Source organism: Melospiza georgiana, chromosome 6 (genome assembly GCF_028018845.1).
Source record: "Melospiza georgiana isolate bMelGeo1 chromosome 6, bMelGeo1.pri, whole genome shotgun sequence".
Classification (NCBI taxonomy): domain Eukaryota; kingdom Metazoa; phylum Chordata; class Aves; order Passeriformes; family Passerellidae; genus Melospiza; species Melospiza georgiana.
This window is the reverse complement of record NC_080435.1, coordinates 16,114,890-16,132,512: the sequence shown is the minus strand read 5'-3', so window position 1 is coordinate 16,132,512 and position 17,623 is coordinate 16,114,890. Positions and strand designations below refer to the sequence as shown.

General features: G+C 40.9%; 1 protein-coding gene across 7 annotated transcripts in view; it reads left to right on the top strand.

The window, feature by feature from the left end:
• The window catches only part of OSBPL5 (oxysterol binding protein like 5), a 172,922-nt gene that overhangs the window by 116,225 nt on the left and 39,074 nt on the right, over positions 1 to 17,623 (top strand). For 6 of the 7 annotated variants that reach the window (XM_058025711.1, XM_058025712.1, XM_058025713.1 and 3 more), the window contains exons 3-7: positions 1,796 to 1,869; positions 2,913 to 2,975; positions 11,518 to 11,598; positions 12,254 to 12,355; positions 13,944 to 14,147. In XM_058025711.1, the coding sequence (XP_057881694.1) occupies positions 1,796 to 1,869; positions 2,913 to 2,975; positions 11,518 to 11,598; positions 12,254 to 12,355; positions 13,944 to 14,147 (524 nt within the window). The remainder of the gene's footprint in view (positions 1 to 1,795; positions 1,870 to 2,912; positions 2,976 to 11,517; positions 11,599 to 12,253; positions 12,356 to 13,943; positions 14,148 to 17,623) is intronic. The other variant, XM_058025710.1, reaches the window with a different exon arrangement.

The window sequence follows — 17,623 nt, the reverse complement described above, 5'->3', positions numbered from 1 at the left end:
ATTCCCTTGGAGCAGGCAGCAGCTGATTCCCATTAACTTTACTTGAACTTTTAGACCATATGTTACTTTCCCATACATGTGCAGAAAAAACTCTTCGTGGGGAAAAAAAGTGCAGCAGCTACATGGCTTTATGAGTTTTTTTCCATCTTCCTCTGCCTTTTTTAGGGAGAATGGGGGTTATAGAGATGAAAACGCTGTAAGAGAAAGGAGAAGTATGGAGATCCAGGTCCTAATCCATGCACAGCAGAGCTTATGGCCATCCCACTTGTCATGGTAGCCCAAAGTCACTGTCAAATCTCTGGCCACACACAGCTGTTTGGTTTTTTAAAATTTTTAAAATTTTCTCCTGCCCACAAACATCAGGATTCTGAGTGCGCTATTTAGGGCTCAGTGTTTCCAGGGGAGGAGTGACAGCTAAGAAAGTAGATTAAGACATGGGTCTCGTGTTGTGGCATCACTTTACTGCGTGTCTGGATGGGTCCTTCCTCCACTCCACTCCCCCACATGAGCAGCACACGTGCTGTCCCTCTTCTCCCGGGCCTCCTGTGTCAGCATGGGCCCCTGTGGCTGACTTGCCTAGCAGTGCTTGGCTTCTTAAAAGGCTGCTCTGATAATTCCAGGAGAAATTATGGTTCTGACACATCTATGACAGTTTCTGCTGACTTTGGGAGAATTGGGGTTTTCCCTTGCCAGTTTTGGGTTTGGTCGTGTTTCCAAGGCTGGCCCACACAGCGCTGGAAACATTTTCATCAGTTCCCATGTTTGCAGTGTGCTACAAATGGACTGTGTTTCACTGTCTTGGTAGTTCTTTACTGCATCCTGTATTCTGAAGCTCTGATTGCCAATGATTCTGAGAAGAAAATGACATTGTAATTGGTTAACAATGACTGTCTTGCCCCTAAAAATCTCATCTCATCAGATTCTGTTTTTTTGGCGTTTTATTTAATAGAAGCTCTATGCTTTCTTTTACTCTAAGGCCCTGATTACATTTGGCCAAGAGAGCAGTATTTATCATTACATTTTATTGCTTGGACTAGGACTACACACACTCATGCCAGTATATAATATATGCAAGTTTAGGATATTTGAGTAGTGACTATATATTTCTACAATGATTGGAAAATGTCATAGTACTCCTTTACTGCTCATAAATTTAAAATCTTTCTTATTTTAACAAATAACTTGGTCAGAAGACATTAATCTTCTGCAAGTGGGTTGGGGTTTTTTAATTTTGTTTTACTAATTATGCCTAGATACTCTTCTGTCTTCTGTAACATTTTGTGATCATGGTTATTATTTGTCCAACAAAGCATGCTATCAAGTGCATCAGTGTAGAGTTGCCAGATACTGACCAAGGAGAATTGAATAGCTGCTTATTAACTGAATTGCTTTTATTATTTGCACTGAACAAGGCATGGGGTATGTAAGGAAAGAACAGACTGTGGTAATGTAATTAAAGAGTGCATCATAATGCGGACACAGAAGGGAGCTGATTAAGGATGCATAAGCAACCTTATTTCTGGCTTTTTCCAGCTTTTAAATGTTGGACTTTGCAACCCTCATGCTGGTTTTCCATGGTGTTTTGAGACCTTACTTTTGAGCAGTCTTGTTACCCAAGCATGAGGATCAAGGCTATTTCAAATTTGACACGATCCTTCTCTGGGATCATGGTGTGCTTGCTCTTGCTCATGATACTTCCCTTGTGTGCTGATAGCAGTAGCCCTTCTCAGGCCATGATGAGCCATGGTTTTGCACAGAATTTCACTGGTTTTGAATCACATTTTTTTTGTTGCAGGAAAAGATGTGGAAGGAAACAGCCCATCATCACTGAAGGATGAGACACCACAGACTCCAAACTCAATTAGCAAGGTACTTTGGGATAGGGAACCATTCCCAGTCTTGCTTTCATTTCTTCTTAGGATCTTATTAAACATTCTTGTCCTTTTTTAAACATGATTGAGAAAGCCTCTCCCTCTGTTTCTGCAGGAACTGTGTGTGCATATTTTGAGGGAAAGAAAATTAGTGTTTTTACATGGTTGGGATGAAAAGGAAGCTTGCACTTTTCTCTGGCTTGATTTCACCTCCCACAGAAGAACCTGGTTTATTTGGACCTCATTTGGCAGTGTAATTAGATATGAATAATTATGGCTGGAAGGTTGATTTTGTCAGCAGAGGTGTCTCCTGCTGTTCCTGATCAGCAAGGCAATCATAAATCTTAATTGTTTTGCAAAAGAAAACTGTAATATTTAGTGTAGTGCACAGCATCTGAAACAGTGAGTGGAGAGCCCGAGAGAGAGCTCTGGGAATTGGTGTAACAAGAGAGGAAGACAAACTAATCAACATTTCCTGAACACAGCTTTTCCATCCAGCTTGTTATGGAGAGCTAAAACTGAATCTAAAGTCCCTGGATCTCACTGCTCAAAACCTGCCTCTAGATCAAGAGTTACAGAGTGCCAGGGTTTGATTTCCTGTAGAGATGGAATCAACCTTGTAATGAGATCTGGCTTTGAGATTCATGTACAGCTTTTTTGGCTGCAGCTCCCTAACATGTTTCTGGAGGGTAACTAGAAATAGAAGCGAGACCAGTTAATTAAATTTTAACTAAATTTATTTTAAACTATGAAGCTATAAAATGCGAGTGGCACCAGCTGAAATGAAAATATAGCACAAAAGAAGCAGCTGCAGACAAGTGATTTCTTGTGAGACATGAAAATAATCTCTTCATCTTCCAGTACATTTCTCTGTGCTCGCCCGGAGCTCGCAGGTTGTTCTGTACTGCACTGGCAGAGGTCAGCACGGGGAGATGATGATGAGAGGAGCTTTGGGAGTATGCAACAAGGACTTGTATACATGTCCTCTGCTATTGCTGGAACCTGGCAAGCTGCAAACCAATCTTGGTTTTGCTTTTTCAGGCAGGTTCCTCAAGGAAAATCAGCCTCCCACTTATCCTGGCAGTGGAGAAACCCAAGGACCAGGTAACTGCATCCAGGGCTGTGTTTTAAAGCTAGATGTTTTGCACGCCTTACATGGAGTGGTGTTGAATTTCCAATGACTTAGAAATGTAAAGAAGAAGGACTTTGTCCGGAGAGGACAGCTCAGAGCACTGAAATGCTGTCCAGAGGGAGTTTAATTTCTGAGATTCAGGATGAACATAAGAATAGGAATGTATTTGTGAGAGGTTTCTGGGTGAGAGCATGGCTCAGCTGTGTTTTCCCAGCCTCCAGGCCTTCCTTGCCATTCAGTCTCCCACAGGGATGTTTTTGAAAGGAGAAGCACCCACGGAAGATTTGGGTGCCCACCTAGATTTCATGTCTAGGTGAAATTCACTTCACTCTTCTTAACCTTGCTGTGTTGTACACTACCTTGCTCTCCTCCAGCCATGTTCCTTGCCTTCTGTCATGCTTTGCAATGACAGTAGGGAGCCCTTATTGTGAAATGTCTTGTTACTTAAAAATTCAGGCACACTGGTGGCCAGTTTGTTTAATATGTAATTTTTCACATCCGCTCAGCTCTAATGCCATAAAATAAAGCCTTACTGTCACCTTTCACAACTGTAAGTAGGGATCTGTCATGCTATTTCAGTTTAAAAATAAATAGTGATTCCACCTACTTGAACCAAAGGGAGAAGTGTGCTCTAATGGGGTCATATTTAGATTCCTGATATCAGGGGGGAGGATTAATTGCTAGAGATTGGACTGTAGAGTGTGCTAGTTTAATTAATGGATTAAAAAGTAAATGTGATAGGTTACAGATCCATGCCATGGATATTTGCCCTTCTTTTGGTACAGTAGGTATGAAAAACCGTGTTGGAAATCAGTGTTCTTTCAGCAGCACTACTTTGAGGTACCACAGCACATTAACTGCTTTCACTCAGTAGTAAGAAGGAGAGGAAAAGCCAATCAAGTGATTCTGTCCCTGGACTGGGGCTTGGGGAACCTCAACTCTGCCTTGGATTCCCTGCATTGCCAAGGCACATTAATTGCATTTCTGTTTCACATCTTCATCAGTGAGATGGAAACAGTTCTGCATTTTCTTCACCCAGGCCATATCCACATTGCATGATGGAGAAGGCTTCAGGTTGCCCAAGTCAGCAGAGAGAATGTGGCATAAAAACCCTATAAATGTGTGGGAACTTGTGAGCTGTGAAGAGTTATCTGCAACCACACTGCCCTGTGCTCATGGTGGGCTGCTCTCTCTGAGGTGTGGACACATCCCAGTTGTTCTGTCTGAATAGACAGTCAAATATTTGATATATTTTTGATACTGGAACATTTGCTTTCAATGTGTTTGTGGGGTTCTTGGCACTATATATATATTTGTAATTTCAGCTGTGGCTTCTTGACCCACATTTTATTGGAATATATTTAGGGCACAGTTTAGCTACATATTACATTGGTAACTTTCTGCAGCACGTTTTCTCCTATTTAATTTTTAAAGTGGAGTCTCTTTCATCTCCGTTTTCAAAGGGAAAAAAAATAGTAGCATACTTATTTCAGATTGTTTCTCCTATTAGTTTCTCTCTGGTTTAGAGTCCTTTATCCTTGTTTTCTGGGATGAGAGCTCATAGTATCACCAGACTGTCTCTAAGCCTCAAGCTTGTCTCTGCAAGCAGGTAGTGCAGTTAGCACACACCTGATAGTGACAGTAGATGCCTTTGTTTTGCTTTGTGTCTCATTTGATGCTGTTACATTCCTCTGAGCCACCTTTTATTGCAGGATACAGTGCTACATGTTCTCTTTCTTTCTTTCCTGTATTAATTCTACTGGCTAAAGGGCAGCTCAAGTTTCTTGATATGCATGCAGGGCCACAAAGAATGGAGATATATTTTAAGGGATAGTCAGAAAAATCCTGAAGCTGGAGTTCCGTGGTACTTCACTGTTTCCAGTCTCTTGCTAATGCTGCAATGAAGTCTATGAAATTGTAGGAGTGGGGCTGTTGCATGCACAGTTATGTGATGTATTGGAAGGCAAAGCATTGTGAATGAATTCTGCAACATGTTCAAATTGTTCAGATCTTTATTGTGTGATCTGTAATCTGGATTATGAATATAACTGACTGCTAGGAATTTATTTTAGCTGCACAGTGGTTTGAAACTACACATACTCATCACTTGAGATTTAAGCTCCAGTTCCCATACTCTCTCAAGCTTACCCTACTTGATCTGTGAATCATGCTTCTGACTTCTGAGGTAATTCCAGTCATGGCTACACTCAGGACTAACATCGAAGATCATTCACAAATGTGACAGTTTACAAGGGTACCTTTTCCTCTGTTCTCCCTTAGCCAGCAAACCAAGGAATTGTTTGGCAGACAGACCCAGATATTGCAGGAATTACCTTGGAGAGACTCAGGAGTGAAACATACCCTGTGTGTGTTAAGCTCAGCTTAATGGGAGATTCTGGCCCTTCCAGGTGGTGGCTATGCTCAACTGAACCCTTGCTGTCTTTTCTTTACCATACTTGATGCCCTCCATGTTGTGGATGGAATTATTTTGGAGCCTGTTGTTTCTATGAACACTTACACTCAGTTCCTGTGCCCTGGCTCAGCACACTTTGCTTCCTCAATTCCAAGGGCAGCACTTTAGGGCAGTGACAGTTGTCCACAGAGGGCTTTGCAGCTGATTTCAGCTGAGCAGAGATGTAGCCTGGAGCATCCTAGGAAAATCAGGTTGAAGAGGGGTGGGATTTTGCATGTGAAATGGAAAACATGGAGCAGCCCTAACTTCTGTAGGTACATACAAGCCCTGAAAACACCCAGGTGCCTCACAGAGGTGAATGTGGACAGTAGTAACTCAAAGCTGATAACTTTGGGCAAGCCACAGCAGTGTAATCATGTCAGCATAGATCACTGGTGATTGTAATTCCTTATTCTAGTATTTCTGACAAGGAAGGTGAGGGGAAGTGGAGATGCTGAAATTGAAATTATTTATTTAAAAATTTAGCAAATCTGGAGGTCCAGTTGTTTTTCATTGCTCACTTTCTTTGTTTAATCTCAGCCTAGGGACAAAAAGCTGTGCCTATAGCTGGAGGGAAAATCAAAACTGCTTCAGCTTTCTGCTGGCACAAAGTCTATGATAGTCATGTGAAACAGCATCTTTCTCAGTGTCCAACTTCCCATCTTGCCTCAAATGTTCTCTTTAAATATTCTGACCTTGCAGAAGAAGCTTCCCATGCAAGGCACACTTAAATGATCAAATAGAAATCCTGTGAAGTCTGTGATTTTTTCTTTATTTACCATAGTTTGATGCAATGGTGCCAAGGATTCCACCAAACACTGGTATAACTTGATATTTGAAGTTGCTTGGATGACTGAACTTCACCAGTTATTTTCCCCAGGTGCTGCTGTCATGTCAACTGTTTATATGTACAGGCTTTTCAGTTTGTGCTAATCATTGTGCTGTTTCAGAGTTGTAAACACAGTCACTGTATCTTTGTAACATTGTTGAAATAAGAGGGCTCATTACCTTGGGTTTTTTTCCCAAATGGAAAGTTTCAGTTGAAGATTATTCAGCTTGCTGTAAAGGAGCATATCAGTAGAAGGGCAATCTTTCCTACAAAGGTTCTTTGTTGGTAGGAATTGTTTCACTGACTCAACTGTGCTTTGGATGAGCTGTTAATTCACAACAAAAGTAAAAAAGTTTTCAAAAAGAGATGCTTATAATATAATGAAACCAAAATTGCTTACTTTTGGCTGAGAAATCTGTGAATATTCACATAAGTAATAAGGAGTTTCTCAGTTGCAATGTCAAACTCAGCTTTTCGATAGTTTTTATACTACTTAAACAACTTTTCTTTCATTTCTTTTATTTCTGTGTGATCATGATTTTTAGCAATTATATGTGGAAAAGATACTGGAGAAATTACATCTGACCAAGGACATGTCACTGATTTTGTGAAGCATAACTTATGACCCCGGCTCCTTTTGTTCTGCCTTCAAATTCCCATCTGATCTTGTCTTTCTCTTGCTTGGATACAAAGAAGGCGAAAGGGCAGCTTGTAAGCTGTCACTGCTGTTACCATGCAGAGCACAGCTTGAGAATGACTTTATTTAAAATCTTTCTGATTTGGAATAATTCTGGCTGTTGTGCAGCAAGGATTGCTTGAGCTAAGGAACAGGATATTCCTCTTGCTGTTGTCCTAGGCAGGGCTGGCATGCTAATGGGCTGGCATCTCCCACACCAGAGTTGATCACAGGCTGCTTTTCTGTGAAATGATTTGATTCCTCTTGGAAATGGAGTCACCAAAAAGACTCTGGATCAGAATAGCACTATTGTGAGGACTCTGCATGCTCTCTTAAAAAGCCTGGCAGAAGTGTTAGGGTATTGTGATGACTGCTAACAATCAGCAGTGAATCTCCAGAGCTCCAAGACTGAGATGAAAGGGAACAGAAACTTAACTGGGATAAAAAGTATATTTTTGAGTACAGTACAGCCCATTGTCAGCAGCAAGGTCATCACTCAGTCCTGAAAAGGACAGGTTTGATTAGAGAACTGAAAAGGGACAACAATTTCTTCTCCCTATGAGTGCTGCAGCATGTTCTGGTGAAAGTTTCTGGCAGAATAACAGACTTCCCTCTTTATGGGAACCAGTATCTGGAAAGCCTACTTACTACTTTCTTATTAGAATACTCCAGTGTGCTTTTTCTTTCTTTAAAAAGGACATGAATTCCTTACTCTCCCATTGTACAAAGTCTCATTTGTGGCCAATATTGTTCACATATTGTTGCAAAGAGTGGGGGCCAGATTCTGGTACCCTGCACAAGCATTATCCCAGTGTCCTTGGAAGACTTGCTGTGATGACAAAAGGCTTCTCTTAGTTTTCTGCCAGGCTGAGAAAGGCAGGGCAGTAGAAAGACATCATTAAATGGGCTTGGTATGTCTTAGCAATGTGAGACCCTGCTGTGTCTTAGGAATCTTTAGAGCTGATTGCCCAAATTTACTCAATCTTATGTATGCCACAAGGTACAATCAAGACCGTTAGGACAGATTAATGTAAAAATATTAAATCACATTATTTAATCCTGGGGGAACAGTCATTACTATCAGCAGCATGGAAACCTATGGTATGCTGTCCTGAGGAGTTAGATCCCACCTGTCCTGTGAGAAAGCAGGAACTTTAGACCCAGAAACACAATGCTTTTCACTCTGTAGATCACCAGTTTCCTTGCCAGCAAGCTGCTGTTTAGGATCAGTGATGGTGCATCCTCATAGGCACAACAAGAAGCAAAGTTGGGAGGGAGAAGCAATCAGTCTGCCTTGATAAAAACTAACTGGGGAACTGTCAAAAGTCCCAGGTCAGGCACATCTGAAAGCTTGTCCAGGCTGCTAGTTAAAACCATGGCTTAGTTGTAGTAACATTTTCTCTCTCTTCATAAAGCATTTTGCAACCATCTCGGGGAGCTGTGATATTGGTCACACAGCTAGTAGGTACATTACAGCTTTTGGGACATAGAGGCACAGAAACTTACTTTCCCATGCCTAGAAATTCTTATATGGGCAGTGAGTACCTATGTTACTGCTTCTTTCTCATCCTCTCTCAAGCCTGTCTTGGTGACCACCATCCCTGTGTCCCTGTTTCCCCTTACAGGCCAGGTTCTCACAGATTCTGCATGTCCAGGGGTAGCCCAAACCTGGGGAAGGGAGTCCCTGAAGGAAGCAGCACAGTGGTTCAGGAGCCACCAGAGCATCCCCTAAAGCTCTTCATCCAGCTGCTTTGACTAAGTGAAGCGCCAGTATGGAATGGTTTCAGACAAGTTCCACTGTATTTATTGAGCTCCTGAAGGCTGTGGGGGTGTCAGGGGAGATTATCCCTTCATCAGCTGTTGTGTGCTGTGGTTTGATGGTGTGCACAGCAGTATTGGCTGGAATTGGGCACCAGTGTCCTTGGTCATGGAGTCATCTCTCCCAAAGAGTCAGAATCAGTGTCTGTCTGTGTGAACATCCCAGGTTTAAGGCCTTGTGCTTGTTCAACTCTATTTTTAGCGTGACCCAGAGAGACTCCGAGGAGGAGGCAGGATGGGGCTGGTGGAGCAGTGGAAGTGACTCTGTCTGTGTCAGTGCCAGTTCCCCACGAGCTGCAGGTCTAGGCTCAGGTTTGCTGTGGTTGGAAGCCTTTCTGAATTCAGCTGCCAGCAAACTCCCCAAGCCAAGTGAGCTTAGGGGCCAAAATTTCATTCTTTATATAAAGTGCTAAGGTGTAATTTTCTGTATAACCAGTAACTGTAACTTGCTTTAATTACTTGAGAAAAAAGCATTCGCTGTATCCTGATGCTTTGCAGGCACCTGAGCAGTATTTCCTAGAATCTTGGGAACATCTGTGCTTTTGCTGCCTCTCACACTGGCTAATGAGGGCTAGTACACAGTGTTTCTTTCTGTGTCTGATCCCTCAGGCCGGAGGGAGTGAAATTACTGATAAACAATTGGCTCATAGTTGTGTCTCAAGGACAGGACATTCTTCCTGCTAATTGGGAAAAAGGGGGAGAATTCTTTTGACCGATTTCAGAGGACACACGTCTCGAATCATGAAAGCATAATCTGCTAATAATTCTGAAGGTTTCTAGCTCAGAGATATTTAGGCACTTGGAAAGGTTTCTTTATAGAGAAAGGCTTATAGCTGATGTCCCAAATGTCTACTACTGCCCTTTGAAATGTGACAAAGACCCTGTGGGCACAACTCTGTTCATTTGTCACATCTGTGCAGTGGTCCCCACCATAAATCTTGTGGTTTTACAGTAAAGTCCAAAGCACAAAATATGAATCAGAGACTGCATTGCAGGCAGAGGAGGCAGGCTTAGCTTTCTGTGGAAACAAAACCAGCAAACACTGAATAGTTTTCAGGAGTCCTAGAGATGGCCTTTTCTTTGAGTGGATCCAAGTTGACTTGTGAGCTAAACAGTCAGATCAGGGCTTTCCTTGGCCTTTGTGTGTCATCATAGCGTTTTCATTTCTCTATGTTTAAAGTATCATGTGTAGTTTTGGTTTTAGTGAAAGAATACTACAAGGGGATGTGAGAACAAGTAATGGGTTCTACAGTGACTGTGGCTCTATTGCAAATTGCAACTTCTGCCCTGATTTCTATTTCTGCATAATCTACAAGGAGTTTTGCTCAGTTTAGCAGGCACCCTTATCTCCCATTTTTTCTCCTGCCCCTGTCTCCAAGGTATAGTTGGTGGCTTGTTTGCTGTGATCTGGTCATGCGTTTCTGTGGTTTTTTCTCTGAGTCATGTGAAAAGGACTGATCTGGCTGTCATTAAACACTTTCCTGGTCACACTAATGTACAGTATAGTTTGTGGCTGTAGTAGCTCAAGAGGTTTCTGTGTCACTGGGAGGGAAAGAGGAAGTGTGTCTCTTCAAACTGAAGGGGCTGTAAAATTATTACATCCATTTGTGACATCAAGGAGAGAAATTCTGAGAGCCTGGTGGGTTTGTTTCACATCATAGCAGTGAATTTATAAATGAGAAATATATTTGATACATTTTTTCCTTAGTACACCTCATTTTTGTGTCACACTCATTAAATCAAGGTGGCTGAGGGCTGAGCTTTTCTTACAAAACTGTCATGTGTGAATGGGAGAGACAGTGGCTGACCCCAAAAGATCACTGTCTGAATGCATCAGACACATGAAAGGTTGGAAGGAAGAGAGGTACAGAGAGAGAAAGTAACTTCCCCAAGGTCACATAAAAAGCAGCAGAGTCCAGACTGTACCATAATTCTTTCACCACTAACCCTGCCCAGGTTTTGTGCATTTGCTGACAGAACCTTTCCATGTGGAGGTCCTTGTTGTGAGCTGGGCTCTGGAGAGCTGCACTTTCTAAGCACCCTTTATTTTGGTAACAGTAATGCTGTCATTATGCCTAATGGAAGTAAAGCAGTTCTGCAGCCCATCAGCATGGCCAGTCTGTAGTTTCTGAAAGTGAATTTAAACAGCACTGACACTATCAAACACCATTTGAAGTGACTGTGTGTATTTTGTGCTTCACTTTGCAAGGCCAAGATGAAGGTGATTTCCTGTGTTATCTGTAACATGATTAGGTCATTTCTTGCCCACCCATGTTTTTGGACATTTCAGTCAGTGCAACAGTCATTGCCAGTATCAAGTCTAGTTCTGAAAAATCTTTAACAAATTCCCCATAAGTTCTGTTCTAGTAATTGAAATGCTTTCAGATCTGAACGGAGTTGGACAGTTTTCAAAATTAGAAATAATTGTTTAGCTTTCTGTTTTGTTTTATTGTTTTGTTGGGTTTTTTCTTTATTTTTAAACCAAGATTAATGTCTGCATGGGAGAAATACAAAGAAAATTTGGTGGGGAATTTTCCAACCAGCCATGGGTATAAAAAGGAAGTTTGGACTGCACTGTAGATATGCATTTTGTGCACCTGCTTAGTGTTCCACTGCTGAAGTCTGCAATCAGCTCTTTCATGGATTCCTGAAAGTTGTAAACAACACTTTATCAGAGCATAACTTGAACATCTTCATGTTAACACATTCCTATTTTCTTCACTCCCCATTTTTTTTTAGATTGAGTATAAGCTGTGCAATGGGTCTGACAAAGAGTGTGTGTCTCCAACAGCCAAATTCATGAAGAAGGAAACACTGAAGGTATGTTCAAAGCAGCTAGGTCACGATCAGCTGACTTTCTTTAAAAACAAATTGTATCTTCCAAACAAACCATTGGAAACAAGTCAGAGTCATTTCCCAAGACCCAGAGAAGCCTCTGAATCTTCTAGGAGTCATTAGAGGCCAAGGACATTTACAGGCTTTTATATACAGGATTAGATCATATACTGCAAGCAGAACAGATCAGTGTAATTATTTCACTGTGTTTGTATGTTCTGGAGCCATTAGGCACCTCAAGAGGATTGTAATCCTTCACTGCTCTTGTTAGGACAGACTTGCCTGAGCAATCTGAGCAAATTGTAGCTTGAACGCTTGTTTGTCTAGCAAACCAAATGTATAAATAAATGAAATTAGATACAGTTTCTTGAATTTGAGGGGTGAGGAAGGCTGGATATCAATCCTCTTTCCTTTTCCTCAAATAAAAGACAAACTAGGTTGTGTTTAATGAAACTTCAGGAGCAAAGAAAATGCTTGTTTTCTAATTATGTTTTTATTCCTCATTGTGCTCATTTCTGGGGAACCTGTGCTGGGTCAAGTTCTTGCTGTGCTATACATAACTGTCCTTAATGCATTATGTTCTTTCCTCCCCAAAAGAGGCCATGATTACAGCTACTATATTTTCTCTGTTCTCAACCAGGTACAAAAAAAAAATTACAGGCAGGAGAAGAAAAGAGCTACCAAACAACTCTTCAGTGCTCTGAAGGATCCCAGTGTGGTGATCACAGCAGACTGGCTGAAGGTATTTGATACAGACCATTTCTTCTGAGGATGTGGGAAAAAATAAGTGAGATGTGAAGTAGTTGATGTGTCTGAGATGTATGCACTAGCACTTTTGTAACTGAAAGAAGACCAAATAGTTTTCAAGCTTTAACTCAAGCTTTACTTAAATAACTGCTATAAAAATAGAACTGTGGATATTTACTTTCCACCTTAACTCAGTTAGTCTATTCCATGTCCTTAAGCAGCCAAAAGGGCTCAAAAAGGGCATGGTACAAAGGGAAGTGATTTTTCTCTCTTTGTTCCTCTCTGAAAGACTCTGTTGGCCTCTTCCCATAAATGTGGTTTTGTACTGAACAGGGAATAGACTGAATAACAGCCTGAAAATGGGCAGATACAGCTTGTTCTATTGACAATTGGATTTTCTGTTGTCACAGCACAGAATGAAACATATTGTACCTGATGACAACTGCAATTTCTCCTTGTGCACAGACTCGGGTAGTGACAGCTTCTCATTGAAATCCTGAAACTTCTGTGTGGCAAAGTAAATCTGGATTGACATTGAGAGATGAGCACTGCTTTTCTCCTCCTTTGAGGCCATTTAGTCTTCTCAAATAATAGTGAAGGTTGAATCTTTTATATTGGCAAAACCTAATTTTCAAATATTGCCTAACACATAGCTCTTAAGAAAAGCAAAATAACTTAAGGATCTCATGAAACAATACAGTTGCATTTGGTTAGTGGTAAAAACCTCCAACATTGTTCTGCAATTATTATTAGAGGTCAGAAAAGTGACATGCTTATGGTTTATTTGAGAAGTTAGATTGGCAACATGGTCTTCCTGTAGTGTTTACTGTTAATGAAAAATAAAAAACACAAAATACCTGTTGCATGCTTGCTGTGACTGGAAATTTCTGGTGAGCTGCAATAATGTGGTGGGCCACAAAAACAGAACACAAAAAAGACTTGAGGTTTGGCTTATGCATACTGAAGGCAGGAAGACCTTAGGCAAAATCTAACCTTACTGAGAAACTTCTCCGTTCTTAAAGCTGTTATCTTTAATGTACTCCTATCAGATTTAATGTTTTCTATACAAGAGAGAGCTGCATTGAGCTCGACAGAGAAATAAAGCAGCTGGAGACAGTACTTTTAAAAGTGGGGTATTTGACAAAACTCATTAATAGCAGTGTTCTGCAGAACACTATTAAAATGACTTATAAGTCAAGTTAGACTAGCTATAACATTTTTATATGCAATGTTCTAATTGGCATGTCCTCTGTGATTATTAACAGATCACTCTCGCATGGGCCAGCAGTGCTCATTGCCTAAAAAATTAACCAAGCTGCTAACACTGAGCTAGTAATAAAAATAGGAAGAATACCAAGCCAGTAATAAAATTATGAAGACAAAATTCTGCTATCCAGATTTCCAAGTTTTGGGATTTTGCTGTGAGGTCCCTAGGACTGTTCAGGGAACACCATGTATGTTCCTTAGGAAGTGTATCATGGTGCAGCCTTGGAATAACCATACTGGAAATACTGTATCAATACTGAATAAACGTTGGGTTTCTTCTAAGGAACAATGTAGATGCTACTTTTTTTTCCCTCCAGATTCGGGGCACTCTGAAGAGCTGGACCAAACTATGGTGTGTCCTGAAACCAGGAGTGCTGCTCATTTATAAGACGCCAAAGATCGGACAGTGGGTTGGGACAATTCTGCTCCATTCTTGTGAGCTGATTGAGAGACCCTCCAAAAAGGATGGCTTCTGCTTTAAACTCTTCCATCCTCTGGATCAATCCATCTGGGCTGTAAAGGTAACAATCCTGATGAGTCAAACAACCTCTTCATGGTTACCAAAGTTTCTGAGCACTGGTATTGCCTAGCACTGATATTATTTAGTTATTCAGTTGCTGTTAGCAGTGGTGAATTGACTGCATAAAAAGATTAAGGATACCAAAGCTTGATCATTGAATGACATCAAAGATACATAGTCCTTGTGATTAGTTCCACAGATGTATCATTCTCAGTGTACAGATGCCTGCATAGACTGAGGAAAAAAGGAAATGTGTTAGTGCAGGAAAAAAAGTTAAATACCTAGAAGCTATATCAAGCCATGACCTACATCTTTAAAAGGAGTTGGGCATAGACACAGTTAACTAAAGTCCCCAAAACAAGGACACAGAAAGCACCAAGTGTTTCACACAAGACAGGGAGATGGTTGGCAGAGTGACAAAAAACAGGTTTATAATTTGACTTCTTTTTTTCTAATGCCCCTGAGATTTGGATTTGTTTGCAATGGACTTGGAACTCAGTGTTCAGCTCAAGCCTTGACTGTTGCACAAAAGCATGACTTCAGATAGCCCTTATTGTCTCTTCTTTGAAATGGAAATTGCAGGATTTTCTCCACTTCATTTTGACTTATTCTTCAGGCTGAGACAATCCCTTCCTGTACACACAGTGGCTCCTGCAACAAAAATGATTAATAGTTTTTTACACTTCTTGAAATAACTCCCTTCAAATCTTAAAGAGCTGTATTCCTTTTTCTTCTTTCTTTTAAGAATAGGCAAAAAAAAAATGTAATGCATATGAGCAAAGAGGAAGATCCCAGCACCTCCTGAGAGGCACTGAGAGGCACATCTTTTGGATACCCTGAAGACAAAACTTAAATGTTATTTTATTTGTTTCCCTGTCAAAACCAGCAACAAAACCAGAGTTGCTGCAGATATAAATTCTCTAGGAGACATCACAAGTGTAAATAAGGCATTATGAGTTGATGCCTTGCTGCAAGGTAGTCAGCAGAGGGAATGGAAATGGAGAGACTCACGAGAGTGCAGTGAAAGCACTTGTCATGGCATCAGGAGTTCTGACAAAAGGGAGCAGCCCTGTGGGAGCAGATCAAGCAGACACACTCCTGCTCATCTGTGCAGTTAATTGAACAGTTTTAAACACAGCTATACAATCACTATAAAAAGCCTTTCCATTTTTAATAAGGTAGGAGGAGAGAATTAAAATTAACCTCATCAACCTGGGGTGAGAGCTGCTGATTTCTGCCAGCAGCTCTGATTTGTGCCTAAATGCATTGCTTTTCCTTAAAGTTTCAAAGGTTTCGTTGCTACCTTGCTTCTTATTCAGTTTTGAGAGTTTTGATGCTTTTTAAATTCAGAACATGCATCCAAGAAGGTTGTTGACGATTTACTGTCTGTCAACAAAAACCTTCCTTGTGACTTGACAGGTCAACTGAATTCTTCTGAGAAGCACAGTCAGAGGAGGTAGTGAAAAATAGAATCAAAAGTGCAGTCAAATACTGAGAGGCAGAGTTGCTGACAGATCTGAAATGTTGCACTAGGATGCCCTTCCTTTGATATGAAGCATCCCAAAGAAAGAGGAGGTTTTATTAGTGTGTGTGTGCATTTAAATGTGTATATCTAATTCTTGTGTCCCTTGAGAAACATAAGATAGAAATAAGAATTAGTATATTAAATGTGAAGGGAGCATATATCTGAAAACGTTTGTGGACTAGAGGAAGTCCAAAGAGCTTTAAATTTTAAATTCAAAGTAATATTCTGCATCTCTTGAGATATACTTAGAAAACTTTATTCGAGCTGCATAGTAGGATGCTCCATGAAACCTGAGTTCAGCCTGGATTGTTGTGTGTGATAGATGCTTTCAGCCACAAGGCAAACACCAAAATACACATCAGGAAGAAAACCAGTGAGCTGCTTGATGTCAAAGAGACTGTCTGCACTCTGTCAACAGTTTAAGGCTGAAACTGCTAAAAATACTGTTTTATTTTATGTCATTTCACAGCCTCTTTTTAAAGCAACAGGAGCAGAATTGACTGATCTACATTGGTTGTATAAAACTATGCCAAGAAGATCTGTTTCTCATGAAATATAGATTAAGCAAAGATTAAGCAAAAGATTAAGCAAAAGATTAAGCAAAAAGCCCAAGTTACTGTCCATCACAATGGAAATAAGATCTGGATGAACCCCTTTCATTCTTGGCCAAAATGGCTTGTGAATTTTCAGAGGTTATCCAGATTAGAGTTGATTGTCCAGCTTTCACTCTCATCAGTGGATTTGCAGTTTACTCAGGGAAATTACTGAACATCTTTGTACATATTGGCCTGGCTGCCCAGCAGATGTTTGGAGCTAAGTGGGGTTCAGGCCTGGAACAAATGTCTGGTTCAGGCACTGCCATAGGCCTTTGATAGGTAGTACTGGCCAAATAAATTTGATGTGCAGGCATTTAACTTCAGTCAGAGCAGGACAAGATTTTGGGGCACCTTTCAAGATAAGATGTAAAGGCCATGGCTTATAGTTGAAAGCTAAATACATGCTTTCTTATAAAGCTCTCTGGGGTCTAGAGCTGTCTTAGAAGCATATTGCTGAGGGAAAGATTTTTTTATTCTATGCTGCTTCCCTGGCTTTTTGAGAGTTTCAGCCTGAAACTCCTTTGCAGTGCACATGGATTAGACCTTTTATCCATTGGTTCCATCCAGGCCTTTGTAAACGCAAGGCCAAAACTGTCAAGGTCCCAAAATCAGCCAGCAGTGCAAGCAGTGGTAAGAAAAGCTTCCCCTGCATGCTCCAAATGCTGCTGCAGAGTCACTTTATCCAGTGTGTGAGGGCAGTGTGATCCCACACTGCTCCTGGGAAGACATTTGCTGAGGTTCCTGCAGGAGACTGGGGGATGCCAACCTAGTAATTTGTGTGAGAGTGTGGGTGTCTGTCCTCTTGCAGCACAGAGGGAGTGTAGAGCTATCAGCTGGCAGGGTTTGCCTGCCTGTCCCAAAAGATGTCCTGGAATAGGTTGTATTTCCCTTCAAGCTTGCTCAGAAGCTGGATGAACAGTGTGGTGTGGGAAGGCTTTCATTATCTGCAGCCTGTTCTGACATTTATTTAAAACAATCAGTAAATTGGGGTCAGACCCACTGCATCTGGGAAAATGTTTAATTTGAATTTTGTTGATTTGTAAGAATTTGAGTCATTCCTTTAAAGAAAAAGTTCTAGTAATGGTCTTGCACTGCTGCTTTTCTAGTTGTTATTCTGTTCCAGAATACAGTAGTTTAATCTTCATCCTTGTGGTTATCCACAATACTGTTAAGGAGATTTCCCTCCCTTTATTTAAGCTTTGTTTTATGACTCTCTGAGATGTCTTGTCATACTATCCAAATCCAGTCCTCTCCATTTTTCAAAGCCCAATCACCCCCTGTTTCATAGTGCCTTTTGAGTGTCAAAACAGATGTAAAGATAGGAATGATCCTATGGTGGTCCTTTCTTAGTTATAC